The sequence below is a fragment of the Solanum verrucosum genome, unplaced genomic scaffold (assembly GCF_900185275.1).
Source record: "Solanum verrucosum unplaced genomic scaffold, falcon-dt-bn FXZP01000196.1, whole genome shotgun sequence".
NCBI classification, from domain to species: domain Eukaryota; kingdom Viridiplantae; phylum Streptophyta; class Magnoliopsida; order Solanales; family Solanaceae; genus Solanum; species Solanum verrucosum.
The window spans coordinates 2,077,433-2,098,464 of NW_026020420.1; the positions used below are offsets into that span (position 1 = coordinate 2,077,433).

At 35.6% G+C, this 21,032-nt stretch overlaps 5 protein-coding genes across 5 annotated transcripts in view; 3 read left to right on the forward strand and 2 right to left on the reverse strand.

Moving 5' to 3' along the window:
- The first annotated feature begins 66 nt into the window (after positions 1–66).
- Positions 67–3,521, forward strand: LOC125807044 (5-methyltetrahydropteroyltriglutamate--homocysteine methyltransferase). Its single transcript, XM_049486801.1, has 10 exons — positions 67–448; positions 544–631; positions 855–982; positions 1,056–1,447; positions 1,543–1,706; positions 1,818–1,898; positions 1,990–2,156; positions 2,235–2,340; positions 2,459–2,709; positions 2,804–3,521. The coding sequence occupies exons 1-10, from the start codon at positions 99–101 to the stop codon at positions 3,372–3,374; spliced, it is 2,298 nt and encodes a 765-aa protein (XP_049342758.1). The 5' UTR covers positions 67–98; the 3' UTR covers positions 3,375–3,521.
- Positions 3,522–4,140: 619 nt separating this feature from the next.
- On the forward strand, positions 4,141–5,960 carry LOC125806887 (blue copper protein-like). The gene is made up of 3 exons (XM_049486644.1): positions 4,141–4,306; positions 4,771–5,034; positions 5,596–5,960. The coding sequence occupies exons 1-3, from the start codon at positions 4,141–4,143 to the stop codon at positions 5,958–5,960; spliced, it is 795 nt and encodes a 264-aa protein (XP_049342601.1).
- Positions 5,961–6,499: 539 nt separating this feature from the next.
- LOC125841030 (V-type proton ATPase subunit d2) lies at positions 6,500–12,701 on the reverse strand. The gene is made up of 10 exons (XM_049520023.1): positions 12,355–12,701; positions 10,797–10,917; positions 8,781–8,888; positions 8,601–8,703; positions 8,121–8,201; positions 7,938–8,023; positions 7,775–7,834; positions 7,647–7,695; positions 7,130–7,264; positions 6,500–6,962 (listed from the first exon to the last, which is right to left on the reverse strand). The coding sequence occupies exons 1-10, from the start codon at positions 12,533–12,535 to the stop codon at positions 6,831–6,833; spliced, it is 1,056 nt and encodes a 351-aa protein (XP_049375980.1). The 5' UTR covers positions 12,536–12,701; the 3' UTR covers positions 6,500–6,830.
- Positions 12,702–13,662: 961 nt separating this feature from the next.
- LOC125807086 (rhomboid-like protein 15) overlaps positions 13,663–21,032 on the forward strand; it is a 103,583-nt gene continuing 96,213 nt past the window's right edge. The window contains exon 1 of the mRNA XM_049486851.1: positions 13,663–13,666. The gene's annotated coding sequence lies outside the window, so the exon portion shown is untranslated. The remainder of the gene's footprint in view (positions 13,667–21,032) is intronic.
- Positions 13,948–19,848, reverse strand: LOC125807073 (uncharacterized). Its single transcript, XM_049486832.1, has 10 exons — positions 19,620–19,848; positions 18,534–18,757; positions 18,317–18,425; positions 17,064–17,403; positions 16,436–16,505; positions 16,241–16,308; positions 15,997–16,112; positions 15,811–15,917; positions 14,827–14,963; positions 13,948–14,202 (listed from the first exon to the last, which is right to left on the reverse strand). The coding sequence occupies exons 1-10, from the start codon at positions 19,698–19,700 to the stop codon at positions 13,955–13,957; spliced, it is 1,500 nt and encodes a 499-aa protein (XP_049342789.1). The 5' UTR covers positions 19,701–19,848; the 3' UTR covers positions 13,948–13,954.

The window sequence follows — 21,032 nt, forward strand, 5'->3', positions numbered from 1 at the left end:
TGGAATGTCTGTTCAAAATGTGTGGATCAAGGATGAGTTTTGTTTATAATCAATGATGAATTTCATGTCTGATTGTGTGTTTCGTATGAATCAGAAAAATGGCATCTCACGTTGTTGGATATCCCCGTATGGGCCCAAAGAGAGAGCTGAAATTCGCTCTCGAGTCTTTCTGGGATGGAAAGAGCAGTGCTGAGGATTTGAAGAAGGTCTCTGCAGACCTCAGGTCATCCATCTGGAAACAGATGTCTGATGCTGGCATTAAGTACATTCCCAGCAACACATTCTCTTACTATGATCAGGTGCTCGACACAACCGCAATGCTTGGTGCTGTCCCATCTAGGTACAACTGGACCGGTGGTGAGATTGAGTTCGGTACCTACTTCTCCATGGCCAGAGGAAATGCCTCCGTCCCTGCTATGGAGATGACCAAGTGGTTTGACACCAACTAGTAAGTGACACATCAATTACTTCTACCAATCATTTTACTAGGCGTGACTATCTTGTTTGTGTACTGATATTATGTTAATTCTTTGTTTGATCCAGCCACTTCATCGTCCCTGAGTTGGGACCTGATGTTAACTTTTCTTATGCTTCCCACAAGGCAGTAAATGAGTACAAAGAGGCCAAGGCGGTATGTGACTTTTGCTATATATTCTTTTCATTTTATTATACATGAATGGTATTTGGACTATTGGAATGATGTGTAATGATTGTGATCATTCATCATAATGACATAGATCTTATTGATAGATCATTGCACCAATTGCACTATATAGTTAAATCTTGTTGTTCTTATGCATGGAATTAGAATATTAGATAATTGATTATTGATCTTGATATTCTTACTCGTGCAGCAAGGAGTAGACACTGTTCCAGTTCTTGTTGGTCCAGTTTCATACTTGTTGCTATCCAAGCCTGCTAAGGGTGTTGAGAAATCTTTCCCCCTTTTGTCACTTTTGGACAAAATCCTTCCAATTTACAAGTAAGTATTTTCCCCCTCTCTCAGTACGCTATAATCCGAATGGACAAACTCTAACATAAAATTGTCAATACAGGGAAGTTATTGCTGAGTTGAAGGCAGCTGGTGCTTCTTGGATCCAGTTAGATGAGCCCACACTTGTGTTGGATCTAGAGTCTCACAAATTGGAAGCATTCACCAAGGCCTATGCTGATCTCGAATCATCTCTATCTGGCCTTAATGTTCTCGTTGAGACCTACTTTGCTGATGTTCCTGCTGGGGCATTCAAAACCCTCACTGCTTTGAAGGGAGTTACCGCCTTTGGCTTTGACTTGGTCCGTGGAACTCAGACCCTTGAGTTAATCAAGAGTAGCTTCCCTTCAGGCAAGTACTTGTTTGCAGGAGTGGTTGACGGAAGGAACATCTGGGCAAATGATCTTGCTGCATCTCTTGCTCTCCTGCAATCTCTTGAGGGAGTTGTAGGAAAAGGTAATGCATTTCCTACCTCATCACTTGATAGTTGGTAGTGATTCCAATGGTGATTTATCGCAGAAGATAATTCCTTATCATATTCAATTTTGCAGACAAGCTTGTTGCCTCTACATCTTGCTCCCTACTCCACACTGCTGTTGATCTGATCAACGAGACAAAACTAGATGATGAAATCAAATCATGGTTGGCATTTGCTGCCCAGAAGGTTGTTGAAGTGAATGCTTTGGCCAAGGCATTGTCTGGTGCCAAGGATGAGGTATATAGTTTGTTCTTTACTAAAAGGTCTTCGGAAAATGTTTTTTTTCTATAACTATTACTCTTGACAGAGTTTTTGCATAGCGTCTAAATGTGTTTGTTGTACTTTCAGGCATTTTTCTCTGCTAATGCTGCTGCTCAAGCTTCCAGGAAGTCTTCCCCCAGAGTGACAAATGAAGCTGTTCAAAAGGCTGTAAGTGTTGAACTGAAGGACGTATTCTCTTTCTAATCAATGACTTGTCTCATATTTTACTTACTACCTTTTTACTCTTCCGATATCTCAGTCTGCTGCTCTTCAAGGATCTGACCACCGCCGTGCTACAAATGTTAGTGCTAGACTCGATGCCCAACAAAAGAAGCTTAACCTACCAATCCTGCCCACAACCACCATTGGATCCTTCCCTCAGACAGTGGAGCTTAGGAGAGTTCGTCGTGAATACAAGGCCAAGAAGTCAGTGTTATACTTGTTTTCTGCTTGTTGTTGGTGTTGTTGTTGAATTATCTTTTCTCATAATTCATTTTTTAATAGGATCTCTGAGGAGGAGTATGTTAAGGCCATCACCGAGGAAATCAAGAAGGTTGTCGATCTCCAGGAAGAACTTGACATTGATGTCTTGGTTCACGGAGAGCCTGAGGTAGGGCAATTACCTGCTTACCTCTACTTCCATACATGTTTTGCGTCTTTTGTTTCCTTATGCACACACTTGCATGCATAATTATGGGTTAGTAAGTTTCAATGCTTGATGTATGCAGAGGAACGATATGGTTGAGTACTTCGGAGAGCAGCTCTCTGGTTTTGCTTTCACTGCCAATGGATGGGTTCAATCTTATGGATCTCGATGTGTGAAGCCACCAATCATCTATGGTGATGTGAGCCGCCCTAAGCCAATGACCGTCTTCTGGTCCTCAAAAGCTCAAGAGATGACCAAGAGGCCAATGAAGGGAATGCTTACTGGCCCTGTCACCATTCTTAACTGGTCTTTTGTCAGAAATGACCAACCTAGGTAACTTTTGCACCCCCCTCCTAATTTGATGTTTAAATGTTCTCTGTTCATGTCTTATGAACTTGACGCTAACCGCCATTATTGTTTTTTCCAGGTTTGAGACTTGCTACCAGATTGCTTTGGCCATTAAGGATGAGGTGGAGGATTTGGAGAAGGCTGGAATCACTGTCATCCAAATTGACGAAGCTGCATTGAGAGAGGGATTGCCTCTTAGGAAGGCTGAGCACGCTTTCTACTTGAACTGGGCCGTTCACTCTTTCAGAATCACCAACGTCGGTATCGAGGACACCACACAGATCCACACTCACATGTGCTACTCCAACTTCAACGACATTATCCACTCCATCATCGATATGGATGCTGATGTGATCACCATTGAGAACTCACGTTCTGATGAGAAGCTCCTCTCAGTTTTCAGGGAGGGAGTGAAATACGGAGCTGGTATTGGCCCTGGTGTCTACGACATCCACTCTCCAAGAATACCATCAACCGAAGAGATTGCTGACAGAGTTAACAAGATGCTTGCAGTTCTTGACACCAACATCTTGTGGGTCAACCCCGACTGTGGTCTCAAGACTCGCAAGTACATCGAGGTGAAGCCAGCCCTGCAAAACATGGTGTCTGCAGCCAAGACCATCCGCACTCAGCTCGCCAGCGCTAAGTGAGTTGAATATGCCACTGGAGGATTCTTGAATCAACTATATGGTGGTCATTGAACTTGAATGAGATACTTTTTCTGTTGATTTTAATAATTTGTATTGCTGATGAAATATTATTGTGTAGATTAGTCTGCCCTCTGGGCCATTTGCTGATTTTTTTTCTTTAATGTTTTGGAGCTTTTTTCTTGATTGTTTTCGGATTTCCTTATTACTATACCGGCAAGCGGATTCATGTATTTTTTTGGAGAAGAAATCAAAGAAATATTAGTCCGTTTATGCTCACACTGTTTTGCATTTTTTCTTGTTTTTACTCTTCTCGTCTTAAATTATTTATCGTGTTTCTCTCGTATTTGTTATAACTCCTTGAGATCGATGTATAATTCTTTTAGTTTCAAATCACCCATCAATTAATTTTTTTTTAGAAATTTGGATGTATAATGCTATAAGTTTCAAATTGCCCACAATAAACTTTTCACATTAGAAACTCGAACTTAAAACTTCTAGTTAAAAATGAAAGTATCCTAAACCATCCTATCAGAATTTATGTCGGTCGATACTTAGTTATTATCCTCTTCACTTCTTTGAACTTTACGAGAATATCAATAGAATATTTCAACTTTGTTAATTCATTGGGGTTCACGTACTTAGAATTCAATGGAATCAATTTGTCATTCTCAATAAATTTTGTTGTTATATTAAGCTATAAATAACCACACCAATTTTTCTCATTTCAACACATCCAAAAAGTTTTTATTTAAACAAAATATTTTTCATGGCTTTAAAAATTATTTTTTGTTTTATGATTGGGTTTTTAGGATTTTTGCCAGAAATTACAAAGGCAACAGAGTATTGGGTAGGAGGTGAAAATGGCTGGACCCTTGATGTTGATTATCAAGCTTGGGCCAAGGACAAAACTTTCAAAATTGGAGACACATTAGGTATAATAAATTGCACAAATAGCCAATTCAACCCCCCCCCCCCCCCCCCCTTCTTCCCGATAATTGAAAAATAGCTATTGTCATGAAATTTGAAACTTTAGGATATTATCAACTATAGAATATCAAATTCCACGATAATGACTATTTTTCAGTTATAAGGATGAAAAGTGGCTAGCCTGCGCAATTACTCTGATATATAATGAATTTAAGTTAAATATACTAGTAGTGTTGTTTCTTATATTATCAACGATTTTTTAACTTGTGATAGCACGTTAATTATAATTTTTACCAAATTTATCAAGAAAATGTATATTTGTCAGCTCTTATTTTGAGTGACGTTTATTATAAGGGTAAATTTCCCTTAAAACTATTTTTTTCTTTTCTTGTAATTGCAGTTTTCAAGTATAACAAAGATATTCACAATGTGTTCAAAGTGAACCAAACATCTTTCCAAAATTGCTTAGTCCCTCCACCAAGTCAAGGTTTAACTTCTGGCCATGATGTTATTACATTGGCTAGCCCTGGTAAACATTGGTACATTTGTGGTTTTCCAACACATTGTTCTGATCATAGCCAAAAACTTGTCATCACCGTCGAAGGTGGAGCTCCGGCACCGGCACCGGTACCGGCCATGGAGTATTGGGTTGGAGGTGATAAGGGATGGACCATTGATGTTGATTATCAAGCTTGGGCAAAGGGCAAAAATTTCAAGGTTGGAGACACATTAGGTATGTATTATAATTCATGTATATCATATAGAAAAAGTAAACAATGAATCTGACTGACTATTTATGTAAAAGTCCCCCTTTTTAGTAACCATTTGGTGTACGAAAGTCATTAGCCGATTAATTTGAATTATGTCATGTATAACGTTTAAAGAAAAGAAGCAACTCGAAATTATTGGTTAAAGGTGGAGGGTTTTCTTGGTAGTATGACCATTCAATCATTCTTACTCCCACTGTCCAATATTAGATGGACACTTTCTATTTTACACTGTAATATTACTTCCTCTGTCCCTCGTGTCCAATATCAAATATATGATTTCTTAATTATCGTGTAAAATAGAAAGTGTCCATCTAATATGGGAGTACTATATCACTTCATATTTTTATAAAGTCATGTGTTTACAAAGAAGATTTCTCGTGAAACGGATAATAAAATTAACAATAAGTCTGTAAAGAGCTACAAAACCAAATCTTCCTGCGAAGACTTTTATTAATTCTTCTTTCTTTTCCTTTTCTAAATTAGTTCATATAAGCATTATAACTATTTTCTATCTTTTCTTGCAGTTTTTAAATATACCAAAGGACATCATAATGTGTTCAAAGTGAACCAAACATCTTTTAAAGACTGCATAGCTCCTTCAAGTGGAGGATTAACTTCTGGTGATGATGTGATCACATTAGCCACCCCTGGTAAAAAATGGTACATTTGTGGTTTTCCATCACATTGCTCTGACCATAACCAAAAGCTTGTCATCACCGTGGAAGGCGGAGCTCCGGCACCGGCAACTCCCATCCCTTCACCGGCAACTGGAACACCAGGACCGGCTACTAAGGATGATTCAAACAATTCATACAGGGTTACTATATCTGCATACAAGATCTTTGTTGGAGGTGTGGTTTTAGTTTGGACAATTCTAACATTAGTTTAATCCAGTTGTGAACATAGAACTTTGCCTACTTCAAGAGAATAAATGAATAATTGGTTTATATTATGGGGAAATAATTATTGCAAGTGTAATTGGAATAATAATAACTCTTGATTTCATCACTTTTTGGTCAGTTTTTCTTCATTTGGTTTTCTACATATATTTATACTTAAAATCTTTCTTATACTTCACTATAATTGGTTCATGGAAAAAGCAGAATAGGAAAGATTCAAAGTATTGCTATCGATAATCATAGACAAGGTTCAAATTAAGATTCATACTAAGAAAGTGGGAAAAGGACGAATCGAAGGGATAGTCTAGAGTTACAACAGCATACCTAGTATAATCTCACAAGTGAGATTTGGAAAGGGTCGTGTAGTGTCAGTAGTCTTGGGTTGCACTAAACAAAGAAAAAGATCATCTCGAAAGGACATATCAACACCAATATGAAGTCTAATGGTTCTACTTGACAAGTTCAAGAAGGTGATTTGTAGCTACCAAACAATGAAATAAGGCATTCAGGTTTTATGATAGCAGAGAACTCAATAAATAGCGATACATTGATACAAATCAATCCAAGTATCGTTCCAGATAACAATTATACCAACATACATTGACTTATTAGGAAAAGTTGCAAACGAACTGGGTAATATCCGTGCATAACTGCAACCATCATCCTATGACTTAGGAAAGACATAGGTGATATGAGTAGTTCCACAGAGAATGGCCTCACAATTACTGTAACCCCCCTCCTACGGGGCTAGGGTCTGGCCTTCTTAACCAAAAACTCAATAGTTATCAACAAATGGTCGTGTGAAAATCAAATTTACAGACAAGCATGGAGAGCACATGATCTCAAATATGGCTAAATTACTAAAATATGAAAACAACGCTGTCATGGACTCTGGTTTTTTGGTTCTGAGAGACACATTCAGAAATCCACATCAGGTTCCTTATCTCCTGCTCTCTCAGCCTTATATATGAGAAAAATACACCGTAGTGGAACTGCAATGAAAAGAAAAGAGTATCAATAAGGAAGCAGACGAATTGAAAGGTTTTTCTGCTGCACATCTCTGGGGGACTCTTTTTATGAGGTTTTTGGGTGGGAAAATTTTGAAGTTCTTCTGTACAAATAAGAGGATTAACAATAAAGATTGGTCAAATGAACAAACCTGTTGTTCAAAAGATAAGCAAAGGCGTTTCACTTCCTCTTCATAGAAAGCCTTGTCGAGCATCTGGCTCTCCCCATATGACAACTTAGAAAATATGGATTGATAAGGGGGGTACTTTTCCATGACACCACGGACCTACAGCAAGAAGAAAAGGACAATTAGAAGACAACAGTCCATGTAAGGAGGATAGAAAACAAAAGAATTTTAATTTTAATTTGTCATTAATTCATTATAACTTTTAGTTGTCACAACAAAAGTATTAATTTTCTTGTATCCTTTAATCTACAAACAAAAATCTGTTTTCATTTTGTCTTATCTTCCTCTCATCCATCCTCTCCCTTCAAATAGCATTAAACCCATCAGGCACTCTATGATGCTTCACCACTTTTTTTAAAGGGTACCCAACCACAATAAGAATCTCCTTATCTAGCTAACTATTTATTTAACTAGGGAAAGAATCTTCCAGGTGCATAAAAGCTGCAACAAGAAGAATAAACAAGAGTTGGTCGTACAATACCTGATCTATATCTTCACATATGGCAAGTTCCTCATGACCGTACGGGTAACTATTTAGCATAGATAGTGTCAGAAAGAGAGGTAATGTAGCATATGAAGAACATGAATGAATGAGCTACATGAACTTACAGTAATCCAAAATTAGAGTACAACTTCCTGCGGTCATCACGCGTTAGCTCAGTGCCAATGCTGCAAATGAAAATATTTGTAGTTAATAATAGAAGCATTATTACAAGGTACATAATAAACTTTATCCAGCAGGATCATGGGAAATCCCAAAACAGTGACATGCCTGTTTATAGTAATATTAACAGCTCTTCTGTCGGCCTCAAAAGAAAGCAAATCAGACATGATTTCTGCAGTTGCACCGCCTAATTTCTGCAAATAATCATATTAGACAAGTGAAATGAGTGCTAAAATTCATTAAAATGTAGAGCAGGAAAAATATGATAGAAAATTTTACAACAAACAGTACCTGGCAAAATCTGTAGAAATCTTCAAGGTATGCCTTGTACAGTGTGTTTCTCATAATCTCAATGTTCATGTCATCCAAGTCCTGCTCAAAAGTAAGTCCATAAAGAAAACAAAAATATTGATAAATGGAAGAAAACAGACTGATAAGCAACTGATGCATGGATTAAGATATTCCCATATCAACAACCAGACCTACTTGGAGTATACGAAAATAAGATGAGTATCATCCTCAAAACTGCAAGAAATCTCGACAGAATACTAGGCTCTGGTAAAAAGTGGGGAAGAGGATCCTGGTTAACTACTTATGAAGTGCAAGAGCCTACAATCATTTACTTATTAATTTCTTCAGAGGGACAGCAAACATAGAGAAGGTCGATGCTCAAGAAAATACAGGAATAAGGCAACATTTTTGGGGGAAACGAAACATGTAATTACTGATTACCTATCAAAGTTTTAAAGTAAAGGATGAAGCATTTGATACCTCTGAAGTAATGCACTCAGAAAAGTATGGAGCCAAGGGTGTGTCAACAAGCACCAGCCTGTATAGTTCCCTCATATTCTGGGCAACTGCCAGAGAAGCAATGCTACAGAATAAATTAGAATAGTCAATACATGCTTTCATTTAGCTCTAATAATCCAATGCAAGCATTTGGAATAATACCTGTCAAACATGCCCAAAGGATGGCATTTCTCCAACAGTTCTTGGACATCTCTCTCATGCAAAGTTCCAGTGACAATTAGGACAACATTATCAATCATGTGGCCATACCTGAACCATATGATTAAATACCAAAACTCAGATTTGATTATGTAGCAGAAGTGGGTAATAGTGTAATACGCTAAGCTAGATGCACATAATGCCATTTAAGGCTCTATACTGACCAGTATTATTATGCAAATTTTCGTACAATACTAAATGCTTAGCATCAGAATAATAAGGATAATATGACCACCCTACATTTAGCCATGCATACACTCATTCAGGTGGTGAAACATCCTCTTCTTTGCTTGTTTAAAATTATTGGGGAACAGTCAGAGAAGATGATAGGCCTGGAAAGTTTAATTTAGTTTAAAACACAGCATGGCTCATTAACTTCAGGATCTAAAGCTGAGGATTATCTTGTGCACAGCAACACACATGTACTTTTTGTTATTTTTTATAAAAACAAAAGGAATACATGAAATGTTCTTTTTTCTTCTTCGTTTTTACACTACTGCTAGTACATGTTGCCAAAAGAGAAAGCTTTGAATATTACATTTGATAAAGACTTTAATGTATTACTCCCTATGTCCCAATTTATGTGATTCACTTTGACTGGCACAATGTTTAAGAAAGAAAGAAAAGACTTTTGAAACTTCTGGTCTAAAACAAGTCATAGTTATAATCATCTCATTAAAGGTAAAATGGAAAACGTAAAGAAATTATTCTATTTCTAAATAAAGAAAGGTATCATTCTTTTGGAATAGACTAAAAAGGAAAGTATAACACATAAATTGGAACAGAGGGACTATATAATACATTGTTGTTGGTTTTTTTTTATGAAGTAAAGGATTTCATTAAAGAACACCAGGGTGATGCGAAAGGAAACAGTGTACAAAGAAAGAGAGTTAGTTTCCTTATATGAGTACTAAGCTAGTATGAGTATCAATCAAAGATCTAACAAAAAGCTGTCAACGCTATTAAAAGGAGAAAAAATGTTCCAACTAAACAGATTGACTAGGCATCTAGCTTTTAGAGTATGAACACATTGTTATTCAGATATAAGGTTTCGTAGAGGTGAAACTTCCGAATCTAGAACAGAATGATTTTTTTCGGGATAAGTGTAGAATAAAATGAAGTTATGCATACATTTACATGCATGACTCTCAAGTTCCTCTCTTCCAATGAGCAAATATCTAAAGAACGTTTAAACTCAGCGAGGACACTAAGTATTATGTTCCCTTTGTTGTATGGGGCCATCTTGGGTGATGCTAAGAACCGCGAGACTGTTCAACTATCTAGAGGGGCTACCTAGTGGTGTAAATGTTAAGAAACTTTAAGACGCAACTCCTTTTCGTATCTTGTGGAAGCTGCAAATATAGATGTGTTAGGACTTATTTATTTGTGTAATCAAAATGATGTAAATGGTATACATGATTGTATTGATATTTTAAGCTCTTCAGAGCAGTAACTAATCATAAGGATGGGTAACACGCACTTCATGTTTATGACTAAATTACTTTTAAGTATATTTCATCTTCCCTAAAGAGCAGCACCAACTTGGTATTGTTTCATCCTTTTCTTATTTTAAAATGGTAAAAGTATTGTTTCTAAAGAGCAGAAAACTGCTGCAAAGTACATAGGATTTTTTTTTTGATGAAGTAGTATTTACACAGGAATTGTTTCATCTTTTTCTTAGTACATTAAGGGTGTGTTGCAAACTGCTATGCGGCCATAAGTCCTAATGCGACATATTACAACATATGTTAACGTAGTAGTAAAATGAGTTCTCAGTTCATTTATACAAAGATGTGCTCTTTAATGACAAGAGGAAAAATTCCAACATCGTTCATTGAAAGAACAAAGTTGTACTCGTATTTCTCTAAGATAATTCTACATGCATCATGCATGGCAAAACTAAAAAGTGGGTATAGAGTAAAGAAACAAAATTTCCCCAGCAACACAAATAATATTTACCTGATGTATTCCAGAAAGGTTGACAAGGGCTCTGTGGCTTGGCAGAGCATGTGGTTGAACTCATCTACAAGTTTGACAGTACATTTCTCCACAATCGTAGTAGTGTGTAAAGGGGAAGGCTCTGCAATAGGCCAGCAAAAGTATAATAAGGAAAAAAAAACTAGGATAAGGAAGAATCTGACAGTGGCCTGTATTAAGAATTGCAGAAGAAAGGAGTATTTTCAAGAATTGCAAAAACATCGACGTTTAAGCAGCATTTTAGTATATGCTGCTCAGAGTTCCTCCTACTATCCAGCAAATTCTGAAATCCAGACATTCTGAAAACAGAACCACCTTGAGGAATGATATTGGGATATTGGCTACCATTACAACAACAACATACCAGTGTAATCCCCACAAGTGGGGTCCGGGGAGGGTAGACTGGTAGAGTGTACTTAGACCTTACCCCTACCTTGGAGGTATAGAGGTTGCTTCCGATAGACCCCCGGCTCAAGGAAAAAAAAGGGTCTAATAAACATTTAACAGGAGTGAACAAGTCATGGCAAAATACATTAGAGAGCAAGTCAAAGCATGCTGAAAAAAGAAACACTACTACAACAAAAGAATATGATATTCGAAGTGCAAGAACAAACTACCTCACTACCATTTACTTACAAATCTGAGTCAACTTCAAATAATCAATTTGATTCAAATACAAGAAAATGCCTAATCTATCACGAGGCTTCAATTGATTTATAATCATAGGCAACAAAATTATGAAATAAGGACTATTACATAAGAGTTAAACTTATCTCAAGCTAATCCTGAACCTACAAAAACAACCTACCTCAGTAACTTGTACTTACAAATCCGAGTTAACTTCAACATAATCCAATCAATACAAAATACAACAAAATTGCCTAATCTATCACGAGGTTTCAATTGATTTATGATCATAAGATACGAAATCACGAAATAAGGATGAGAAACTTGCAATTTTGAAAATATGGATTGTACACAGTAGCGGGGAGGATCATCTTAGCTATAGTACACAATGAATACTACATAAAAGAGTTAAACTGATCCCAAGCTAATCCTGAACCTACATAAACATCACTGTCCTCCTGTGTGAGGTCAGGTGATGGTCAACAACTCAGGCCCGAAATGTTGAAACTGCCTCACTACCTTTTTACTTACAAATCTGAGTCAAACTTCAAAATAATCCAATCAATACAAAATACAACAAAATGCCTAATATAAACTGATCTCGAGCTAATGCCGAACCTACATAAACAAACTACCTCACTACCTTTTCACTTACAAATCCAAGTCAAACCTCAAAACAATCCAATCGATACAATTACAACCAAAAAAGTGCCTAATCTATAATGAGGCTTCAATTGATTTATGATCATAACTGATCTCAAGCTAATACCGAATATACAGAAACAAACTACCTCCTCACTACCTCTCCACTTACAAATCTGAGTCAACTTCAAACAATCCAATCAATACCAATAAATACAACAAAAATGCCTCTAATCTATCACGATTTCCGATCACAGGTAACGAAACTTACCATTTTGGAGATAAGGACCGTATTCAGTAGCGGATAGATGCATCTTGATGTCATCTAGAGTTTCGCACTGGCATAGATTGTTGTAATCTGCAGCGGTGAGAAGACCAGATCGGTGACCTCTAACGATGGCTTCCAAATAGCCACTGTGAATGTTGAAGGTAAGCGCTTCGAATCCGTACATGGTTGATATAGAATCCTCCACAGATACAGATCTGAAGCGGAATTTGGAGAATTTTTTTTCTAATCTTAGAGAGAAGATGGTGAATTGAATTTTGTGGGTATAGTGGGTTGGGGGTAACGAACAAATGAACAAAGGCAGATCAATCAAGTTCTAGAGAGAAATTGACAAATATGGTCCCTTATCTTTGGTAGTAGGTCAATGTAGTTCCTTAAGTTTCAACTAATCAATTTTGGTCCTTTAAGTTTGCAGAGTGAGCACTTTTAATATCGTTCAAATATTTAATGGATTCTGATTGACAAATTTAATCGGAATTGGAGAATTTTTCAACCAAATATTTGTCTAAGGAACTTAAAAAAACTACACCAAACACACTAAACAGACAAACAATAAACGAAAACTATCCCAAAAGTTGTTGTATACTCTTGAAATAGACTAAAAATGGTATAAAGTACGAAATATGTACTTTCAAATGTGAGTTTCTATTGAATATTTTTTATTTTCACAGCTCTGATTGAATTTTATAATTAAAGTTTGGTGAATATCTAACGAAAACTAAAAGTGCTCACTTTTGTCAAACTTAAAGGATCAAAACTACTCAAGTGATACTTAAGGGGCTATATTGAACCTACTATCTAAGATAAGGGACCATTTGTGTCCTTTTCTACAACTTTTAGCCTATTTAAGTGTCCCGTTGACAAAATGACATGTAATGTTTTTCTTTTTGTCTGATTTTTTTTTAATTTAATCATTTGGTATTGTAAATGGTAAAACAAAAAATGTCCTACTCAATAATTACAAAAAAAAACTATACTCCAATTTTCATGTTTATGTCATAAAAATTGAGGTGAAAACGAGTACTAGTTAACTATATAATTCAATGATAAGAAGGTATGTATAAAAGATATATATATATATATATATATGTCTATCACAAATTCATTGTTCGAATAAAATTCTTATCCTTAACCGGCATTACGAGGAGGGAAAATCGAACTCTTACCAACAGTGTAAAAATTCAGATAGTCAACCATCTCAGCTACTGAGATTACCCGTTTCAATAAATCTTAATGATTGAAAAAAGTAGTTTTAAATTGAGAAGGTTCATGACAAATTGAGTGAATGAAAAAACTCACTCACCAAATTAACAAAATACAAGATGGAGCTGTTCATCTATTAAACATGACTACCAACAAAAAAGAATGTGGAAGAAACTATCCTAAAATTGTCAAAAAGAAATTTATAGGTTGTAAGATCATCAAAATTATATATACACATAATGACTGAAGAAACAAAATAGCCATTTGGGACCAAAAATCATAAATAGCTGCTGACATTACAATCTCTTACAAATCTTTTAGAGTGCCTTTGTATGTCTGCTGCATCTTCCACAAATTCATCTTAAATGTATAGTGGTTCCAATCACTGACTTTGTTGTGCAGTTTCATTCTTGTATCCTGATGCCCTCCCACTTTTACCAATCAAAAAGGGCTCGGAAAAATTATTTTCAGGATGAATGTCAAGGCCGTGATATGACCTAGTCGCGAAGTACTCTGCACCAGATTTAGCTGTTCCGGGCATTAGAGTTTGCGAGTCCTTGTCACGAACACGCAAAGCCTTCTCTGTGATGTTCACTAAAGCAGAAACTCCATCTTCAACTTCTTCAACCTCTGAAGAAGAGAAGACATTTAAAACTTTAACAAGAAGAATGCCTTCAAGTTATAATTTCTTTTTTTAGAAAAATGCACCATACAGGCAGAAGTAATCACGGGCACACCACAAGATTAATAGAAATCAAACATAAAAGATAGACAGTTATGAAATAAGCAAGAATTGAATTTGCAGGATGAAGAGACTCCATTTACACTGGTGAAAAGACGAAAAGAGCATTCCAAGACCCAAAAATATCATGAAAACTATATCTTAAAACAAACCTAATTCATCAACTTAAAAAAAAAAAAGGACCAAAAACAGAATTTCTTTTTTTTGGTTCCCCACCCAGTGTCTGGTACCCACATTGGAACCCGACTAACTCCAAGAAATCCCACATTGGGTGGTAAAGCGCTCCATACCCAAGGGGACTCGAACCCAAGACCTTATGTAGTAATTACTTATCCATCATAATAGTCATAATTAAATCACTTACCAAAAGTAAATACAAAATCGACTGTGTAACTCAGTCAAGAAGTGATACTCGACAGTTTTAATATCTGAACAGAAGCTATGCATGTACAGTTTTATGGTAGATGTATTCATCTTGAACCAAAAAAATAAATGCAAGTAGAAGAATGCACCTTGCTGTTCAACATCTTCGACATATCCACCCTGAATGAATGAAAACCGCGCTTCTGACTGGTTTTTCGCTTCCATGGGGGAAGAAGTAATCAAATCCCGGAATTCTGTCACATAAGCCCCAGTCCATTCGCTTCCTCTGGAAAAAATTGATTAAATGATTTAGAAAGGTTGCTGCTTTGTTAATTTCCAGCTTGTCTGAATAAGTGTGACTATGATATATTTCATCGGTTTTTCTAATTTATTGAAGGAAATTATTTAACCAGACGACTTTTTTCCAATGTAACCAACGATAGAGGCTGGCACGCACTTGTAAAGAAGAAAAACTTCAATCCTTTTCTCATTTTTCTGCATTGACTGTCTTCCATAATATTCACAATAGCTATCTTATAGTGAGCAAAATTAGAAGTTCAAGTGATAGTCATGAAACCTCAAGAGATGGATTTCAAATTACACCAATTTGAGGACTTGAGTATCGCTTGAATGGCTTTTGGAAATCATTATATGATAGAATTAAGATTTGAAAGTCGTAACAATTCAAAGGATCCTAATGAATATATATTAAAGGTGAAAATGTTATATTAGTATAGGCTGAAGTTCTTTTTTTACATTCCCCTCCCCCTCCGGCTTACTCAAACTCCCAGCATTAAGTTAGAAGTCAAGAACTATCACCACTAAGAGCAACCCTTTCTTGTCAGCTTATACTAAAGAGATTATATAAAAACCTTCATATCTTAGAAGGATATGCCCCTAGTAAGTTTCAGCATGAACTGCCACTCCCTAACTCAACTCCTACTTTTGTCCAACATCAAGAAAAAGCTACCAACCCAGATACTCCACCACACATAATGCAATGAGCTTCCAGAACACGTGAATGAAAGCTAACAAGATAACTTTAATCTTTTTTATACGTTGGACTAACAGAACACTAAATCACTAAAAGAAACGTGAGTGGGCCAAACATAAAAAGGAGTTCGAAATACTACCTGCCGAAAGCAATCATTGCTTCAAAAGGAGTAATAACTGGAGCTAAGAACTCTTTACTATCCAATAGAGCAGTTTGTGCACAAGAAACATAAATGAAGATATCGCACTGCAAATATACAGAAGAGCTTCAGCAAACTCACAAATGACAAAAATACCTCTGACATCATGCAACTTTGGTGATTTACCTCAGGGAAGTTGGCAAGCTTTGCAGGGTTTGGTCTCCCCATAACAAAAGTATAGGCTTTCTTCCCAGCTCGTGTAATCAAGTCTTTCATCTGATGAATCATGTGGAGGTAACCAGCTGCACCAACAATAGAATAATAAAAGCTTTAGTCTACCAACTGCAAAGGAGTAAAACTTACAAATCGCAACTTTCAAATTGCACCAAATCTGAACCTACAAAGTCCAAGTATGCATACTAGAAAGTACCTACGCCAAGTGTCCCAACCAAGATCCCTATGATGCTAGCATCCTTTGCTTTCTCAATAAGGAAGTATCTGCAGAGACATCATTAGTACAGAAACCATGAAACAGTGTTAAAAGCATGTGCATCAATAATCAGAGAGCTAACAAAATCTGTCTGTTGAAATAAAGGGAATGTTACAAAAAAGTTGCTAATAATACCTACGCTTAAGAATCCTTTTCTGCTGAGAAAAGTCATTCACCAAAAGATCTTCAGTAGCATCATATCTGACTGGAATAACTCAGAGAACATAGAAGACAACAATCAGTAACATCAAAAAGACAGAACTAGCATCAAATTTTATCAGCACCAGATAGAATTGTCTACAGATAAATTCTTCTGAAAAAATGAATCTTCTAATAAAAGAGACAATAATTCAATTCTTCCTTTTTTTTTTGAAGGTTTGAAAGAGAGGAACTTCAGCAACATAAAAAGGTTAATAATTTTTTCATCCTCAAACTTATTATTATTGACTAGTAGAACCATTTGGATTTAGAAGATCAAAAGAAAATAAAAGAGAGACAGACAAAAAGTTAAAAACACCTCCTTTTAAACCAGTAAAGGAAAAAAGAATGATAATCTTATCTTGTTGAGGTCAGGATGTTGAAAGAGATATGAAAATAGATAGTACTAGATGGAGGATTTTTGCAGTCTCAGAACACTAAGTTAGAAGAATTTCAACAAGGAGAAACAAAGGCAATTCTAATGTATCTGAGAGACAGCCTTTACAGCCAAACAACTAAATGGCAAACCCTGACAACGTTACATACAAGAAAGTAAAACCCACACCTATTTCACAAGCATTGTATGTCATTAGTATATTTGCAAAGGCTGGGTCATCTGAACCAACATAGAAAATCAAATAGTCCTCCATCCTGCGTCCCACTGGTAACGACCATGTCAACCCTCCAATACAATATGCTGCATTGCTCTCCTGAGTAGAGCGGATATTTGCACATTGACCATCACTTAGTTCTGGCTGCTCATTCATCGAGCTAAAAGTCTCGGGTGGAGTTATAATTGGAGACATAATATCAGCATAATGGACTTCCAGCTCGAAGCATGCTTGAGCACCCACTGATGCTTTGATTTCTGTGATTGCATGTGCATATTCAAGTCCATATTGAACCTGCAGTTATAAGGAAAAAAAAAATTAAAAAAAATTAATGTATAATTTAGACTACTAATTTTTTGGTGTCCTTAACAAGTCTGATACAGAATTTTAAAATTCTGACAGCTTTTATTGTTGTTTGACTGAATCGCATATGGAAGCAAAACACACGTAGAGCAACACGGTGAATTCTAGCTTTAAGAATAGACCTAAACATTTATACAATTAGTGTCATTGCCACATCCTATGAAAAAGCAAGAAAATTATTAAGGATATTGTATAGAACATTCTTAATGATTATGCTATTGACAAGAAAATCATTTAAGGGTATGGTACAGAGTATTCTTAAATATTACTTATATAATAAATATAATCAGAATTCCAAGAATTAGGAACTTTTCAGGTTAGTTTTCAAGGGTTAATTCAAGGTTTTTTAAAATAAAGGTAAGTATTTTATTCACAAAAACAATACAAAGTGAGTACTCATATCTGTACAAGTACATTGTAGTTGCATCCGTCTCCTTTTATTGTACGGTTGTCTAAAGAGCCCAAAAGATTATCAAGGTGATTTCCATTTTCATATTGCACCAAAATTCAAAAGATTGTAAACATCTAAATTTTATGCAGTGCATTCCAAAAGCCGTTTTCTCGAAATATCTCGAGTTCCTCTCCTTCCAAATTGTCCAACAGTCCACAGCATGCAACAGGGAATAGTTTTCCGCAATGCCTAGAACTGTTTCTTTATCCTCTGACTTGTCCGGCCGCTAATGGCCTATCCCCAGGTTGCAAGGTAACCAATATTTATCAAAGCAACAAAAGACAAAAAAATTCATGCTAATATTGCACTAGACAAGATAAGCTTATTGCAACTTCCCAATGATAAACTTATGCAGAAGCAAACAACGGAATAGGAAGTAGCAGTTAATCATACCAAAATAGGTTTGCCACCTTTTTTAGTATACTCGCATAGTTTTTGAGCACAGAGTGGCACACCTAGTGAAGCTTTCCCAAGGACTAGAAATGCGGGAAGAGTTGATGTCCTGAAGCAGAAATAGTCAGATCCAAACATTAACTTTGTCAACTGTTCCGAAAGAATCCTAAAAGTAAGTTGCAAGGTGTGATGAAAATCATAAACATGCAATACTCACGGACTGAAGCAAGTACGACCATAATGGATAACGCAGTCCGCATTGGCATGAGATGCTCCAACTTCATCGACACAACAATTCCCATACATAGTATCCGCCATTACATACAACTTAACATCCTTTGCATCTCCATTGCTTCCAGCATGTGACTGGTTGAATGAGCGAAGCTTTTCATGTAGAGCAGCAACTATCCTCGTGGAATCTTTCAATAATTCATCTGGGAACTAACAGTTTAAACAAAACTTATCATGTACCATTCAAACGCCAGTGATCTTCCATAACTAGCACCTTTAACAAGCAACTCTACTACATCTCAAATGATACGGAAAAGAAAAAGAACCAGAAAGAGAGAAAAAAACTCTTGTTTTCTACATTCCTCAGATATTTCGTTCTTTCTGAAGACATTATATATGAAAAGAACTTTGAACCAACGAACAAGTTGATATAAACAAGGAAATTTGAGCTGTGTGTCAAATATCTCCCTCAAAGAAATCATGATTAAACTAGCCATGATATGGAGAAGCTCTCACACTGTAGAAGCAGGTCTAAATAACTCACCACCTTCTTGAAGCAAACAAGCTATTAGAAGAGATGATTTCACCCCATTATTCTTTTTTCATATCACTGAGTAGTTAATTATGCAGACAGTATCCTCATTTTTATTAAAGAGTTTTTGTCCCAACTCCTATTTAAGGCTACATACTTTGATTACAGACATGCATGACCAGCATACCATCCTAAATTCTCTCACTGAGCCGCTACTACATTTTAAGTAAAGGAAAAATGTGGTTTTTCCAAACTTTTCTCCTGCAATTATGGAAGTTTTTTTTTTAGATAACTATAGTGTCCAGGCCAGCTTGCACGAAGCTCGACCAATTCCATAGAATACCTTCCACCTCCCACCAGCAACAGGTAGGTAACTCTACTGTGGAAGGAAACATATCATTGATTGACTATTTATATAATCGAGCAATAAGAATATATTTTTTTTTGTTTTTTTTCAGTATTTGTAGGGTTTATGGAGACAAATTCAATTTTATTTCTAACAAACAAAAACTAAAAATTTGAAGAAACAAAAATGTTTACCTGAAGAGCAACTCGCCGGAAAGCTCTCGCCGAGATGAATCCGGCCACACGGTCAATCTCATAAGTCGATTCCAAGTCCATGGAGAAACTAAAAACTAGAGAGGAAGAATTGAAGTTCAGTAATTAACAGACAAAATCCCTAAATTGGCGATACCAAATTCCACACAGAAAATAATTTAAAGCTCGAGCTATCAACAGAGGTGAAAGGAGCTCGAAGAAGCCATTGAAGGGTTATGGAGAAAAATAACAAAAATGGTCCATTACGTTTAAGTACAAGTTCAAAATAGTCATTTAAGTATTACATTTAACAGTTTAGATGCTTTAACTTTGTCAAAATTAACATTTTCAGTCATCATCGAATACTTACCAAAATTCATTAGGTTAGATTTGACGGAAATAATAATGATGATGATGATGATGATGACGACGACAATAGTAATAAATCAAAAAATATATATATCATCAAATTCTAAAGAATTAAACACAAAAATATACTTGACACTTAAAAATAACATAAATTATATCTTAAAACTTGCACCAAACTCAAAAATACCGAATCAATACATATTTAAATAATAATTTAAATTTGTCATCAAACATTGGTTTTTTTTTTATCATTCTTTATATACATTTTCTTTTGAAATGTCATATCTAAAATTTTGTTTTTAGATTTTTGTTTAAAACTTCTTACATTTATTATTCAATTTTACTTATCAAAACCATAATATAAATATCAAATAACTTCTTATTTCAAAAATTAAAAAGAATTTGTGAATTATTCTTTATAAGTAAATAATTATTTTTGATGTTAGTTACTCAATTATTTTGGTCGATCTTATTTTAGATAACAAACTATGCACTAATTCTACTATTAATTGTGTAATTTCATTTTGCTCAAGTAGAAAATTGTAGGGATGTTCATTAGTCGCTTCGGTATGTTTCAAAAGATTTTGAATCGATAATTTTGATTTTAAATTTTTTAAAATACTATAACAAAGTATTTAATATGATTTGATGTTTCAATTTACAATTTGGATTTGTGCTATTTTTTGTACATAAGAAACTTGGTGACTTGGTGTTATGGAACTATAGATGAAGAATTGGGCCAAAAATGAAAAGTGAATATGAGTTTTTATGTTAAGGGCCTTTTGTTGAGTCCATTTGTATGAGCTAGGCCCATTGCGCAACTTTTATTAGTTGGAATTTGGACCATTTAATTGCACGGTTTATCGTTCAAATAAAGTAAAAGTATAAATTTATATCATGTAAAAAAGTTATTTATCTTGAATCGTAAAAATTAAATACCAACATAAAATGGGACAGAAGTGCAAATGAACTAATTAGGACTTGTTGGTATTTTGTCTCGTTTCTAATAGATAATAGATAGTACTCGAAACAATTCACTACCTAGCA